Below are 12892 nucleotides of genomic sequence, written 5' to 3'. Positions count from 1 at the left end.
CACTGGTAAACAAGGTCTCAGCCTTCTAAATTCTAAAGCAATACGTCTTACTTTCAATTAACAACATTAAACTTTACAAAGTCCTCCTTAAGTACTCCTTTAGTGTAATGAGAGAAAACGTAAGGAGGAAAATGTAGTTTAATTTTTAATAAACACTCTCTTCGCGTTTATTACCGAGCCAATTGTTCTAATTTTCATTTCGTACACTAATGAATCATTATCATGAAACACCACAGGCTTACCAAGTCGAAGTAGTTTCATTCTTTTAGAAATATTCTGCACGATACGAAACTCGAAAGACACTCGAGTACACGTGAAACGATAAATCTGCAAATATTCCTATTACAACAATAATTAAAACCAACAATCCTATATGAATGCAATTTCCTCCATAGAGAAATTACAAGCTGGAATGGAGAATCGGCGTCTGTTCGCTTCAAATCTTTTCCCCTTCAAACATGTTCCATTTCTGTTACTACGTAACAGTCGCTGCAGTATTGCCTGTCGCAAGTATCGACACTGTTAGTTAACCAATAGAGCAGGACGACTTTGGAATTCAATTTGCAGACTGGAATCGCACGAGTTTTTAAGTTGTACCGCGTACCAAAGTGGACACGTAATTTCCGTTGGATCGATTAACGGTACACAGCATTTTCAAGAGTGGATTAAAATCCATCGACCTATCGCGTAATATCGGTCGTTTTCTACAAAGTGGATGAAGATGCCCGTGACTACCTTTTGTATTTCACGGCTGTCGAACATCTTTATTGTCGTCGAGCGCACGGTCGCTTTTACATCAACGAGATATTAACGATCCCGAGAAATGAGAGCCGATTGAAATTATGGCATGAGATAAATCGCGGTGTATCTCCGCATTTATTTCCAAACAAGTTGCATTGAGAACGCAACCGATGCGAGAGACGTCCCGCCCGACGCTTAGAATCTTCTTTATGCTAGCAACCAGCTTATCTCTACGTAATCAATGATATAAAAATATAAACAATAAATAGACCGTGGAACAGTCAGCGAAACGACCGTCGCACTACTCAGTTAAAAATGAAAAAATAACAAGGAAATAATTCGATCTCAACTTCTCCGATTATTTTTTCTCAAAGAGTATAACATTCGACAAAGAGTTTGAATAACCTTTGGAATTGTTGTGGTATAATTGTCGAACAAGGTCGATAAAAATCACAATCGAAGGATGCTAAATATGAGGTTAAAAGGATAATTTATAAAAAGGATTCTCGTATAATGTACGATATAAGATAAATATTAGAAAAAGCGAAATTAGTAAAAACCGAGTTGTCATAACATGTGAAATTTGCAAACGAAAATACGGGAATCTCTTGTATCTATATCGAGAAATATCCATTAAAAGCGTTAAAAATACGCACACAAAGCATCAAACTCATGTTGATACCGGATCCATATTTATACGTTCTAATTCGATTTCCTAAACGACAACGCTCGGTCAAACGTTTTTGTAGCCATCATGGAAACTTTTTCTCTGTGTTTATATTGACAACACTGTCCTCTATGTACGCGTGTTTACGAAACTAACGCTGTAAAAATATAACGTCGCCAATGATACGCCTATGTTAAATTACAAATGAAATTAAAAATCTATTTTAATCCAATGGAAATCCGCTAAGCCATGTTTGTACGTTGTACAAACGAATTTTTTCGCACTTCGTGTTTAACAGTTCGGAAATTTTGTGAAAGTATTGGGAGAATTGCTGTCTGTTTGCTATTTTCCAGATATATACTTTTTGCGTACACTATCTGTGTATCGACAATTCTAACGGATTTAACATTAGTTGAACTGAATAGCAGAAAATATGTCCATGAAATGGAAGGAATGAAGATATTAACAAATATATGTAATATGGAACGTTATATTACTAACGTTATTCAAGACACAATATTAATATATATTTCAATGTCATAAAAAAACATTTCTATATACAATACAATTTAACCAAATTTTTAATTATTGTGTATTAAATCACAATTGATAAGTTGAGATTAAAATGATTATCCTCATCTGAAGCAATTTTATAATTGTTACTTGTTAATATACCTTAAGTTTTATGTACATTTTAAATATGGTACAAAAAATTTAAATTGCAAAGAACAATAATAAAAATTCAATATTTCAGTAACATCTCTTACGATCATAATTAAATATTTTTCAAAATGGCGCATGAGTGTTACATACAAGACCCCTTACGGAATAATTTACCTTTTATGATCTAATAATTTTTCTAAATCTAATAATTTTCGTCAAATAGAATAATCAAATAACTTGCAATTAGTAAAATATCATTTGTTTTATCATCGAACTAGTACAACAGAGAATATATTAACACTGAAAACTTTGGTGACTTGCAAAATTTCACTAATGTAAGATGGCCTGATATACGATTCCATTAGCTTACAATCTATGGTTTCATCGATCTCAAAATAACCTCATCCTATCAATTATGAATTAAAGAGATAAAATCAATGTTATAACTCACATAAAGCCAATGATTACGACTTCTTCCCAACGATGACCATTGTTTGAAGCACCGAGTTACCATAAAGCGTGAATACCAGTCTGTTACAATCAGCGTACAATGCGTATAATGGCGAAGTAACGGTTTGTTCTCGAATTTTTTACAAATACACGTATCTCGAAATCGTTTCACGACGAAAATACATATTCGTTTATGCGCGGTTTATGTCGCGACGAAATATTAATTTCTCGCGGAAAATATCTCGATATCGATTCTTATGCGTCTCTGAAATACGAATTTTACTATTTACTTCGTTTCGCAACACCGTTTCGCGAAATGACGATCAGAACTGTTATACTACAGACTAGAGGAGGCAATCTCCTTCCGGATTCGTCCGTTTTTCCGGCTCTGTAATTGGCCGATTTCCTGCTGCCATATTTAGTTCTATGAGAGACGCGGGAATGCGTACGTCGAGAAATTTCGTTTCATAATTTTATTTAACGCATATCGTCAGAAGTTGTGAATATTCAGATTCTCCGGTTGTCATAATCAGTGTATAAACGTTATTAACTCTCGATATTAAATTAACAAGCAGAATTCTTCTTATATAAAGTAAATCACCTCACGTATACATTCGAAATGACGCAATTGAAAATGTTTCTCTTTTAATTGGAATTATTAATCGTTAATTTTTGAAACTCGTATTGTATCAAGCACTTATTTTGGCATTATTAGCACTTGTTTCTTTTCGTACCATGTTCCATACATATGTATGTATATTCAAATTCAGTATACGACTCTGTAAAATTCAATTATTATTATTTAAAGAATTGATATTAATTTTCTAATGAAAAATATTATGACGAAGTAAAAGAACATTGATAATTGAAATACTTTAGTGCGTTACTGTGTATAGTTTGTATTTCACGGGGCACCGGTCGCACCCGCGCTATTTCCGTTCCTGTTTCCGTCGTATAGCGCCACCGATTCGCGAGTCACAACATAACTTTCAACGTTTTTCTGCGTGTATGCGTTGTGTTCATCTGAATGAAAGTGTCGCGGGTGTAACTACAAAACCAAGAAAAAAAAAACAAGAAAATACGGGGGCAGAAGGAATCCTACGCTGTAGCAGAACGCCCGTTGTCCATCACGGCTTCGTTCCATGGTGTTTCAACGGGGTAAGTCGCCATTTTTAATACATTTCAAGGCACCTCTTTCCAACCAATTAATTTGCTTTCAATATCGTTTTAATTTCGTATATTCAGAGAAAATATCGTTCTTTTGTATTTTCTAACTCTGTTTAGAATATAAATTCACCGCGAAAAATCGTTTCTAGAGGTTAGCATATCCTACAAAAGCGTTCCATAACGTGTTAATTGTATAGCCTTGCATCATTTGCAATAATTTCATAGAGGAACGTAAATGGCGCTTTTCAAGCGCCATATTGTATGCTTGTTACATGAACTTTCCGCATATCTTACAATTAAATGCTTGGATTACTTATTGTAATAAGGAAGGCAACATTATTTTTGATTTACTGTTAATGGTAGATATAATTTAATTGTAAGTATGTGTTAATACATAATGATTATATTATATATATAATATTATGACGTATTATGACGTTATGACGTGATTTCTACAAAATTTATTATAAAGCGTTCTGAAATAATGTTTTCTTGCCTCTGACTCTGTAGACAAATTACACAGAGAAGATTCTTCTATACTCATAAAAAGACGTCGTTATTAATTCACGCACTAACGTTTAATTAGCAGTAAAATTTTAATGAAAATCGATAGATACATCGAATGAATCGCACGTTAAATTTTAATATACTCTGAGTCACTTCTAAGACAAAGTAATTAAAATTTGTATTATTTGTTGAATCCATTAGTTTTACTATCGGGTTCTCATTAATTTATACGTTCTATTAACATTCATGCAGTATAGTAAATCAGCGCGATTCATAAGATTTTCTTATTGCTAGCATCTCCTATCTCGCCATAGCAATAACAGAAGATAAAATCTTCCAACTATTCAATTAAAATTTCTCCAATATACCAACGTTGCGTCGTTCGAGTGTTTATTACTGACATTCCCAGACACAGTCGTCTCTCGTTCGCGTTAACGCGATGAAACATTTACGCGCGAACAATTACATTCGCGAATTTACCGTGCGAAACAAAGATACCTGGTTGTATAAACGTGTACGTTTGAAGAGTACGAAGTATCAGAAGCGTAAGGAATGTTTAAATTATACAGGGCATGTTAGGTAAAACGTCTGGCCGCCATTTTGCCATAAGAGCTAAGACAACCGTAGACAGGCTTACGAGGCACATTATGCGGAGATTTGGTAATTTGCATAAAGCGTGGTTCATGCTGTTGATTCGCTGGAAAGAGAGATAGAGAGACAGTTGGCTGATTATAGGATGAATGGGGGAAAGAGGAGACTGGTAGATAGACTGGGGGATGGGAAAAAGGGTGGGTGGAACAGAGAGACAGGACTTTAGAGGGTCGAAGAGAAAGGAAGACACTCGGTTCCACAATCGCTGAAATTTCACGCGATGGATCTTATCGAGGCGAATGCATAATTTCGAGGTATAATGCAGTCTTATAGGAACGTTTGCTACAAGGTATGACGGAACGTGGAAAGTATTCTTCTTGGGGGACGTCTGATTGCTCGTCGATTGTGTGCTACGCAATTTAACTTCGCCGGGAATTGATTGACACTTACATTGCTATCCGCTTTCGAACGATCGCAACACAATGAACTAAACGGTCACACGATATTGGCGAAGACGTTAACGCGCTAATGCGCGCGATAAGTTTGAGTGTAACCGCGAGCTACGTATGTATGAGTCACCGTTTAGGCGTTTGATCGTATCTGTTCGTCCGTGTAAGTAAGAGAGTTCTAAAACAAAGTCCAGGATCGCGTTTCGAGATACTAAATTTATTAGCTCTGGATGTCTGCGGGTACAACAGTTACAAGATACTTTGCAAACTTTGTATAGCTTCGTCTCTTTCACTTTAAAATACATGTAACGAGATTGAAACCGCCATAGAGTAAATTCTGATGCAAACGCTGTCTTAAATTCCTATGTATTTCGAGTGAGATTAGGTTTCATAAGCCACAAGTAGTGTTCGCAGGTCTTTTACAGCGACAGTTATAATTACCTAATTGAAACCTTGGCTCGTTTCAATTTCAGACCACTAGAAACGGTAATTCACTTTTGCGAGGTCTCTATTATTTTTTTTCTTTTTCTTTTTTTACTCTGTACAGGAGACTTAACCATGAAAACACTTAAAGCTTCTTGAGATCTGTACGTTAGTAACATTTAAATTCGTTTTCAAGGGTCGTCGTATATCTCGCCGACGAATTAATTTCATCACAGAAAGCTGTTACCATCGTCGATATCCCGATACATCGAAGTGGCGTTATTTAAACGAGCAATGTTTTCCCAATGAAATTTCCTTTCGACGAACGCGCTACACCATCTATCGATCTTGTCCAACTATCGCGAGAGGCCCGGATAGTTGAACAATTGGTTGACGGTTCTATTGTCGCGGGTCTGCTGCCTTAGATCTTCGTTTCAGTGTCCTTAACCTACCGAGTGGAATGGCCACTCGACTTGTCCCTCCTCTCGTCCCTCTCCTCTTGTCTCCTCCTTGTAATTCTGTACTTTTGGAGAATCCTTCTGGCTTCCGTTAAGGGAGCGTTCGCTTTCAGATTGCACGGAAACTCATCGCGTTAGATTATACTTGCAGACTCCTCGTCAGATGCTTGAAAGTAGAATCCGATCTGGACGACATTGATTGGAGAATTGATGTGAAAATGGTTGTAACGGCCGCAAGGACGAGGTAGGGCTTGATATTTTTCGTTTGGACTTGAAATCCTTCGGATCTGCTTGACGGATCTGTGTGAAATCGTCAGAGAATCAACTGAAATGTTACACATGCTGCAACATGTAGGACAGCCGAAAAGACATACAGGTTTTTCTTCTGAGAAAGTATAATATAAGCGTCTCTAAGTAGCAACAATTTTCATATTATAATGTTTCCATTGCGTTACAACATAGGAAATACAATTAGGAAAGTTAAAAAGACGAATGATTCTGTTTTATCAGAGATCTTCTCTAAAATCTTTACGCTATAGTTATAACTGCAAATAATCCACTGAAACGAGATTCGGTATAGAATTACGCGAAACTGAATTTGGTGGCTGGATGCGCAACTCGTAGCACGGGTCACCGGAGCATTTTAATGTCTAAGAAGCAAACTTGCAGTCTATCAGAGGTATCATAATCGAAATCTCTACACAGCGAGTACCTTCCATTATTCGCGAAATCATGGATTCAGCCGAACGGAAGAAGGGAGGAGGCGGCAGGAATATGAAAAGGATTCGAAGCGTTATCCATTATTTCACAGATACGTGGCAACGGTAGCGGCGAAGTAAATCGCGCCAGTTTCATCGGCGATGTAGAATTGCGGCTGGGGGTTGGGTGACTCCTTTTCCAACTCCGTCGCCCTCGTGGCCTCGTCGTCATCCTTTCCTGTCGGGACGGTGGCAATCTTCCTCGTCTTCGACGATCTGAAGATTTCCTCTCGATCTCACGGCAAGATAGAAACGCCGCGTCTCCCTCTTTCTCGAGCGATGGCAAACGTTTCAGGGCACCGCCGTCGTTTCCACTTTACTTCTTCTATTTTGCCCTCTGCCTTTGGACTCATCCTCGATTTCCTCTGTATGCCAGTACGGCCGATGCTTCGATCCCGAAAGAGGAAAGAGCCCACGGCTAGACTTACGGATGAATATGCCCTCTGCCGGTGAATTCATAACGTTCATTTATACACGGGTCAGTAACTCATATCCTTCGACGACGCCAGATAGACGGACGGTTCTCGTTTCAACCGAGACACAACCAGTCTGCTACACTTTTTCTCCATTCGATCCATCCGATAATGAAGTATCGCCGAGACCGTCACTGCCACCTACATTCGTGTTCATTGCCCCTTCGCGACCTACGACCTCCTTAAGCCCGTTCCGCGCTACCTGGTCCACTCGAGGCTCAACCTATTTTCATCTTGGATCTGTTCCGGCGAGTGGAGCTGGGTAAGAGGAAGCGAACGAGGCCGTGGAAAGATGGTGACTGCATGGGGCGGAGCGTGTTTGGAAACCCTTTTGCGGCGCACTCTGCAGCCAACCTGAAGACAATGGTGCGAGCAATAGCGAAGCGAGCCTGGCGGAAACAGAAGACGAGTTAGATGGTATAAAGCAAACCATGCCAGCCGAGAAGATTCGTTCTCTCGATACGCCCTCCGTCCTTTTTCCTTTCCACCTTTCTCCCCCTTCCACTTTTTCTTTCGTCAATTTTCTATCCGCTCTTTTCTCCCCTCGTCGGGCTACCTTTTAAGCTACTTCGCGCACGGCTGTTCTATTCTCATGGTTACTTATTCTCGTGTTTCTCTCGTTTCACTGTCGACGAGGCTGTGTTCCAGTGACTCTACGAGAAGCACACGTCGCTTTCACCACGCTCGGTCATCGCTACTTTTCGGTCAGGCCGTGATGTTTTCAGATTTCTATCTCGTCGTTAGAACACCGTTATCGATGTCGGATGTTGGTCGCGTAAAAACGTTCTCGCGCATTCTTTGGTATCTAAGAAACATGAGAATATTTTTTTGCAATCCTTTTGGCTTAGTTACTTAGACGGTATATTGCTATTTCTCTTCGTACGTAAAACGATCCTCGTGGGAACTTTTTCAGCCACTCGCTAGCATGTTGTTGTTTATTTTTCACGTAACACGATCTTCAGACATCGCATTAAATTTCGTTATTTATGAAATTTCCTTTATCAATTTAATACTTCTTCGTATTTGCCGTTAACATCATTTCCTTTATTACCGCCCTTTCCACTTTCCTTCTTCCATCTATTCTCATTTACACCTGTTTCGTGTCAAGATTCGCGTTTATTACACACGCCCGGTTCCTCGAAAGGATCCTCGCAAGCCTGTTCGTGCTCGTTTTGGCAGCTGGCTGCACGGAGAACTTGTGTCGCCACGAAATGGCGGTTTCGACATTTCGATAATTTTCAAGAATCTTAACGGCACGATCTCGCCTCTGTACTGTTACAGCCGAGAAAGCTTCGATCCTCAGTTGAAACTTTCTTGCCCTATATACCACGGAAACTTCGAAGAAACAAGAAAATCCAACTCTTCCGTCAGGAATACACGTGTATACGTTCCTTCCGGAAGCTGCACTTTTATCTGAGAATTTTCCTCCTGCAACCTCTCATCCGGGCGTGGATGCAGCTTCGTACAGATTGTAAGAACGAGAGATTGAAGAAGCAAAAGTGAACTTGTTTCCTTTACAAACATTTCTTACCGATCCCATCGTATAAATCGTTCAGAATTATTTTATCGAGATAATGTTTTTCATTAAGTAGTTTCAATTCTTGGAATATTTGGAATATTATTTAAGGAGAGTATTTGGACCTTTCTAAAATGGATTATTCCCTTGGCGGTGGCCACAATTTGGCGTTAATACAATAATACGATATTATTATTATAATTCACAGAAATTTGGAAATAAGTTGAACATAATTTGTGAACGTCGTATATCCCAGTAGGTTGATATCGAAGGAATTCTATTGGCTTGGCAACTAAGTGATTACGGATTTTGTCATTACCACCTAATGACAAAATCCGCAATCACTTAGTTGCCAAGCCGATTAACAATCTAATTTTTCTCGAAACGTTGGGACATAATTTCGTGAAAATTCAAGAATATCCTAAATTGCATAATTACATAATCAAACGGCAGAACATTCGCTATTCCATACATAAGTATCTCATATATGAAACTATCTTACGAAATACATAACACAAAAAGTAAATACAATGTTAGGAATTTTTCTCATGGCAACGAAATAAGAATATGCAACAAAATATTACGTTAATATCGCTTAATGTATACATTGAACTGAAAATAACGTTTCGTTCTCTAGTCGTATAGTCTGACAAATGTCCAATACGTTTCATTTATCTACTCTATGATCTACCAGTTTTTGCCTGCATTATGAAATCGATAACTCAAACCGGTTGTTTTTTCAGTATCCGAACACAAAGACATTTTTAATTATACCGCGTTAAAATCTTTTCTTTGATGTGGTACGGTGTCTCGGGTTGATAACCACAACGTTGATTTGCATTGATGTAACGTTGTACGTTTGATGTATCACCGTTTCGATACTGTGAACGCTTAATCAGTATGATTGGTTTCGCTACCTTTGACATCGTCTTTCAAGCAGTTGCAATTCCAGCAATCGTTAACATTGGTTAAATTCGATTTTCAACGCGAAACTCAGGTAAAAATATGGGGCGCAGTGGTGTAAAAACGAAAAGATCATTTGATATCCCTTCGTATCACTTGTAACGTAATTATCTTAGTTCTATTTTACGATATTCCCGTGTTCCAATTCGCAAAAGTTTCTTCAATTACTACGCTCATTAATAGAATTAAATAAATTCGTTTTTATGAATTTATGGGAATTCTGAAGACTCCGAAGAAGAATAAAATATTCAATGTTAGTACAATTACAATATTTAGCAGGCAAAACGAATCTCTGTCTAAGTGCTACTTCCACGTTTACGTTTTACTTTTACGCGTTCGTCGAAATACCAGCTTGCATAAATATGTTCAGTCTTCTTATTATTATTTTACTACTTGAATTATTGCAAATAATAATAAAATATTAAAAACTCGTATAAATGTATGTGTCCAAATATGTTCCCAAATTGCTCGGATAAAAATTCGCCTATTGAAATTCGTAATTAAACAGGGATACACTCTGCTGTCTCTCTAATCAACGACATTAACGTTACGACCATCCATCTCCATCGGAATCTCAAGCTTGGAGAATAGGTTGACCCAGCAAACAACGCGTTGCAAATGCATTAGCGAAACGAATATCCACCGTGAGATGTCTGTTAGATACGTTTCAAAGGCATTTGTTAAAAAAACGGGACAGGAGAGAAGCAGTGGTTCCGATCACGAAAGGAATTTTCCAACGAGTTTTCTCCAGCTCGTGTTGAGTGTTTTTCGTACTTTCTAAAGAGACCGGTGTACCTATTCCAACCATAAAAAAGCCCGGTTTCGCTCGTTCAACTAAGAGAACATCCACTACTTTTACACTTAACACGGTATGGTAAGCTTCATTCAGCCAGTTACTCTGTTCTCGTCTTCCCTTTTGCCGTGTGTTTCGCCAAGTTCGCCGAAGAAGCGAAACTGCGAGTGAAGAACGCGACGCCAGCGCGTATACGCCATTTATGCCCCTCCCCCCAGCAGGAAACTTTCAATTACGCTCACGTAGCGTGTCGGTATATCCCAATACCTTTCTGCCTAGAATTGAACCTTCTAAGCTCCTATTCCCAGGGGATCAAATCCATCTGATTACTGGTAATGGGGTTGTGTTTCGAGGCTGTTCGCTTTCTGCTTAAATCTCTCAGATATTTCCATAATAGAATGTTTGAATCATGGGAAAACCGTGTGATACAGTTTGTTTACTTAAGTTACGATGTCCGTATCGGGAACCTTTCACTTTATGAAATTATATGGGTTGGCAACTAAGTGATTGTGGATTTTGTAATTACCGCCTAATGACAAAGTCTTCCTCCCTTCATATTTCTTCTGTTGAACTTGAGAAGCTGTACATTCAGCGGTGCAACGTCGATACTTGTTCTTCAAGTTCTTAGTCTTCTAGTTCTTCAATAAACTTGTGCAAATTTTATGCTGTGTAACATGTGTAATATATATGTCGAGTTATCATTGGGATTAAGGGCATTTAACGAATCTTCATTTGGATTAGCCATTGTTGTTATACGATATAGATGATAGTTAATGGTACAAATATGATTATTACAGTATTTGACAAGTAACTGTGGCGATTAGATACTCAAGGTGCTAATGACAATAGTCTTAGGTTCAATAACGAATCCACGGTCAACAGGATGGCAAATGCGCTTACTTCTCCACAGTCCAAGTGGAACTGCCCTTACTTGCCCACAGTACAAGTGGAACTGTCCTTACTTCTTCAAAGCCCAAGTTGAACTGAACTTACTTATCCACAGTCCAAGTGGAACTGAACTTACTTGTCTACAGTCCAAGTGGAACTGCCCTTACTTCTCCAAAGCCCAAGTGGAACTGAACTTATTTGTCCATAGTCCAAGTGGAACTGAACTTACTTGTCCACAGTCCAAGTGGAACTGAACTTACTTGTCCATAGTCCAAGTGGAACTGAACTTACTTGTCCACAGTCCAAGTGGAACTGAACTTACTTGTCCACAGTCCGAGTGGAACTGAACTTACTTGTCCACAGCCCAAGTGGAATTGCCCTTACTTGTCTATAGTCCAAGTGAAACTGGCCTTACTTGTTCACAGTCCAAGTCTACGAGCACAATGATACTTGTTAAATCATCCTGAAGAAGGCGAAATAATTGAAACAGCATTCAGAGATTAAAATATGAAAATCTAAAATACGAAAGATCTGTTCTTTTTCCCGCGTGGCTCACGGGGTGGGTGAAACTGTACAATGTGATGAAAAGTAAGCGTGAAATGATGGGCGATTTTCCAAGTTTGTTCTGCAGATGAGCGTGATGCACGATTTTTGCGAAAATTCCTCCTGGTCACCGTGTATAACGACGAATAGCTTAGACGCGTATCATCAATATTTTGTTAGTTTTCAATGGGAAAGGAAATTCAATCTGCTCGTTATACAGTAGAAGTTGGAGGCACGATTTATTTGAATTTAATTCGAAGCATGGTTCGAGTTCGTTTGATTTCGTTTCGAAAAAGTTTCATTCCCTTCGATTGTTCCCGTTGTTTGCATTGCAATGATAAATCGTTGGCTAAAACGCGAGCAAAATTTTGTCGAGGCGTGACCCACATTTTGATTCTATACTTTTCATTCTACCGTTTCCTATGCGTTCTATTCTTTCGTTTTACTCTCTGCTGTGCGTGTTCCGCCCGTTACACGTCCGTCAGTTTTCAAACACGTTAAACACGAAATTAATAATCCTTTTGCACGAGGACGATCGATGTAATCCTCCCGCGCGAGAAAAGGCAAGAAATCAGCGCAGCGTGAGAAAATCCCAGGCAAAATGTCCAAGCATAATACTGGAAATTTACTTGGAAATCAAATTTCTCCTCGTTTTATTGTCTATGAAATTATTCATTTTATCAGCAAAGGGTTAATCGAATCGTTCTACTCGAAACGTGGCCAATCGATTTCACCGGTCGCCAATCTACCATTTTAATTAACTTAGCCAATTTCGCCGCTCTCTTCGACCTGATCTATCAAGATCTTAGCGGCAAGGAAATTATACGAATTTTCGCGCCGTA

The 12892-nt window shown here is 38.7% G+C and overlaps 1 protein-coding gene across 1 annotated transcript in view; it reads left to right on the top strand.

The window, feature by feature from the left end:
* LOC117237783 (neurexin-3-like) overlaps positions 1-11761 on the top strand; it is a 61493-nt gene extending 49732 nt beyond the window's left edge. Inside the window, exons 4-5 of the mRNA XM_033502113.1 lie at positions 10773-10962; positions 11444-11761. Coding sequence (XP_033358004.1) covers positions 10773-10962; positions 11444-11761 — 508 coding nt within the window. The remainder of the gene's footprint in view (positions 1-10772; positions 10963-11443) is intronic.
* Positions 11762-12892: the final 1131 nt, after the last annotated feature.

The sequence above is a fragment of the Bombus vosnesenskii genome, unplaced genomic scaffold, assembly GCF_011952255.1.
Source record: "Bombus vosnesenskii isolate JDL3184/JDL3185 unplaced genomic scaffold, Bvos_JDL3184-5_v1.1 scf7180000013402, whole genome shotgun sequence".
Classification (NCBI taxonomy): domain Eukaryota; kingdom Metazoa; phylum Arthropoda; class Insecta; order Hymenoptera; family Apidae; genus Bombus; species Bombus vosnesenskii.
The sequence above is the reverse complement of the archived record's forward strand: the minus strand, read 5'-3'. Positions and strand labels throughout refer to the sequence as shown.